At 39.9% G+C, this 3031-nt stretch overlaps 1 protein-coding gene across 1 annotated transcript; it reads right to left on the bottom strand.

Moving 5' to 3' along the window:
* Positions 1–1487: 1487 nt before the first annotated feature.
* On the bottom strand, positions 1488–1991 carry LOC138894400 (uncharacterized). The gene has a single exon (XM_070179098.1). It carries the CDS (start codon positions 1989–1991, stop codon positions 1488–1490), a length of 504 nt encoding a protein of 167 aa, XP_070035199.1.
* Between the last annotated feature and the right edge of the window lie 1040 nt (positions 1992–3031).

Here is a 3031-nt window from a genome sequence, read left to right as displayed (position 1 = left end):
AATTTTTCCTAGACTAAATTCCTCTTTCTCAAGTAAGAACAAAGTCAAATAGGCATGAATCAATATTCGCGACCATTAATTCTAACTTTAAAGCATAAACAAGGCTAAAGAACATTAATCCAATCAATAAAAAATATTAATATTAAACAATCATAAGTTTTACACACTAGGGTTGGATCATAACTCATAGCAATGGACATTGAAAAATGAAAAGAAGAAGAATTAAAGACATAAAGCTAAATTAAAGTGAAAAAGTATTTGATCCTCTCTAATTGTAGCTCAAAGTTCCCCCAAAATGGCTAAGAATAAATATCAGCTGCTGCTACAATACAAAAAGAGGCCCTAAAAAAGTATTTCACGCCTATTTATAGTGCTCCGAAATTCCTGACAAAAATACCCTTCTTTCACGATCCAAAATCCAACCTGTCGTGATTGCGCCTATCATGCTACTAGACAAGACGACTACTCAGACATTTCCAACACGTTCAAATTTGAAATATACCAAAATAGTTTAAATAAATAAAAATCTCATAAAACGGAATAGAATATCATAACTTAATACATAAGTTTTCCCAAAAACCGGAGTGTCACTAAGTACATGAGCATCTACATAATGACATAGTCTGGTACACTATCTGGAAAGCAAAACTGAATAAATAAACTAAAAGATAGGGAAGATGAGTCAAGGCATGCAGAAGCCAAAATAGCTACCTCGATGATCTCCGAATGTCTGAACTCTGTGAATCAGCACCCGCCGTGACGGAAATACCTGGATCTGCACACGAGGTGCAGGGTGTAGCGTGAGTACAACCAACTTAAGAAGTAACAAATCTAATCTTTGGACTGAAAGTAGTGACGGGTCCGAGTATTACATCCCACACAAAACATTAACAGTACGGAAAGTTACCGAAAAATATGACAGTGGTATATCAGAAATTCATAATCTATATGTAATGGTACAAGAATTAGACATGCTTTCAGATTTTGCAATAAAACTCAATACAGAACAGGGCAGGTCCAACCCAGGGTAAATCCATCCCAAATGCAAATAAAACCAGGGTAGATCCAACCCAAATATAAATAAATTGCTAGTAACTGCTCCCACTGTGGATGTGCAGAGCCGGAGGGGCCGATCCAGCCCAAGCGTTATAATAAGCTGATAATCGTGGTGCTTTTATAGGATCGACATGTTTTTCGAAGCCACTTTTGCTCATGAGCCCTCGAGAGCTCTATCCTCGATCGTTCCTTCGATCATTTCGGATGGGATTGCGTCCTGGAGTGTTGTTTCTATGATCTGCATTGTATGATTGATACCGATCTCTGTTCGACCGGGGTTCTCTATCGATATCCCTTTAAATTCTGCCGACGAGCCTGTTTGGATAAACGGAACCGGAAGGGGTCCCCAATTGATCATCCTCGACCCTGATCTTTGACCGGTATCGATTATGTACATCGGCCCAGGTTACCGCTAGATATTCAATTAAATTCTATTTTAGCTGTCGTGATGCCACCGAACTGCGTTCGTTCAAAACCTGAGTAAAGGCTTGAACAACCCAATCGTCTCTGACCGGTGGTAATTCTATGTGTTCCATCTGGAACCGAGATATGAATTCCCTCAATATTTCGTTGTCTTTTTGTTTCACCTTAAAGAGGTCCGACTTCATAGTTGTAACCTTTATTGCTCCAGCATGTGCCTTTACGAAGGAGTCTGCAAGCATGGCGACGGAATCGATAGAATTAGGCAGCAAATTATGGTACCATATCATTGCTCTTTTCGACAAGGTTTTTCCGAATTTCTTTAGTAAAACTGATTCAATATCATCGTCTTCCAAGTCATTCCCTTTTATTGCGCATGTATAAGAAGTGACATGCTCATTAGGGTCGGTGGTCCCATTATACTTAGGAATTTCTGGCATTCGGAATTTTTTCAAAATGGGTTCCGGAGCCCCACTTGGAGGGAAAGGCTTCTGTACGAATTTCTTTGAATCCATACCCTTTAGAATCGGCGGTGCCCCCGGTATTTGGTCAACCCAGGAATTGTATGTCTCTACTTTCTTGTCATTACCTCGATTTGCTTTTCTCCTGATTCAATACGTTTAGTGAGCTCCTCGAGCATTTTCATAATGGCGGGGTCAGTCCCCGATTCGTTGGCATTCGACCCTTCCAGCGCAGGCTCGGTCCTGTGGACAACTTCTGGTTCGATCCTACTCGGTGTTCGGTGTTGATTTTGTAGTTGTGCTATAGAGTCTTGTTGATCCTGTAACATTTCGAATATCAATTGGAGGCTAACTCCACCATCTGCTCTACCCTGCATACCTCGACCACCTGATCGAACTTCCCTGCGCACACTACCTTCGGGATCAACGCCCAAATTTACATATAGGGTGACATGTGAAATGACATATACGGGATTTGCAATTGGTGCTCCCTCGAGGTCTGCCTGAGATACCTCGATTTCTGTGGCAGCTATATTGTCATTTTCCCCGTGAAATCCGAGGTTGTTGTCACCATGTGAAGGCACTGCTTGAGAGTTTGACATGTTTATCCTGAAAACAAAGTTTCTTACGAGAACAAGTGTAAATTAATGTATGTTATCGGAATCGGTATTAAGCAATCACTATTATCCTAGGCCCCACGGTGGGCGCCAAACTGTTTACCCTTAAAATTGGATAAGAATTAAACTTATAATGAGGTTCTAAGGACACGTAATTTCACTTAATACCGATGGATAAATATGAAGATTAATAACATAAATGAACTATAATGTAAAGCGAACCAGTGTTGAAACGGAATTCAACCCTCGAGTTAGGGTGCTCTCGAACTGATTGATACCAAAACAGTTAAAAATAAAGCAAGCTGATGAACAATAGAGTATAAGCTAAAGAGAGAGTGTTATATTGGCATTTTTATGCGAGAACTATGTGTCTTACAAATGGTTAATACTCCCCTTTATATAGTAGAGGAGTTCTACTTAGGGTATAACTCTAATTACATAAGGAAATCTCATGATTAGCTAATTAACCATTCCTAA

Source organism: Nicotiana tomentosiformis, chromosome 6, assembly GCF_000390325.3.
Source record: "Nicotiana tomentosiformis chromosome 6, ASM39032v3, whole genome shotgun sequence".
NCBI lineage: Eukaryota > Viridiplantae > Streptophyta > Magnoliopsida > Solanales > Solanaceae > Nicotiana > Nicotiana tomentosiformis.
This window is presented reverse-complemented; position numbering and strand designations above follow the sequence as displayed.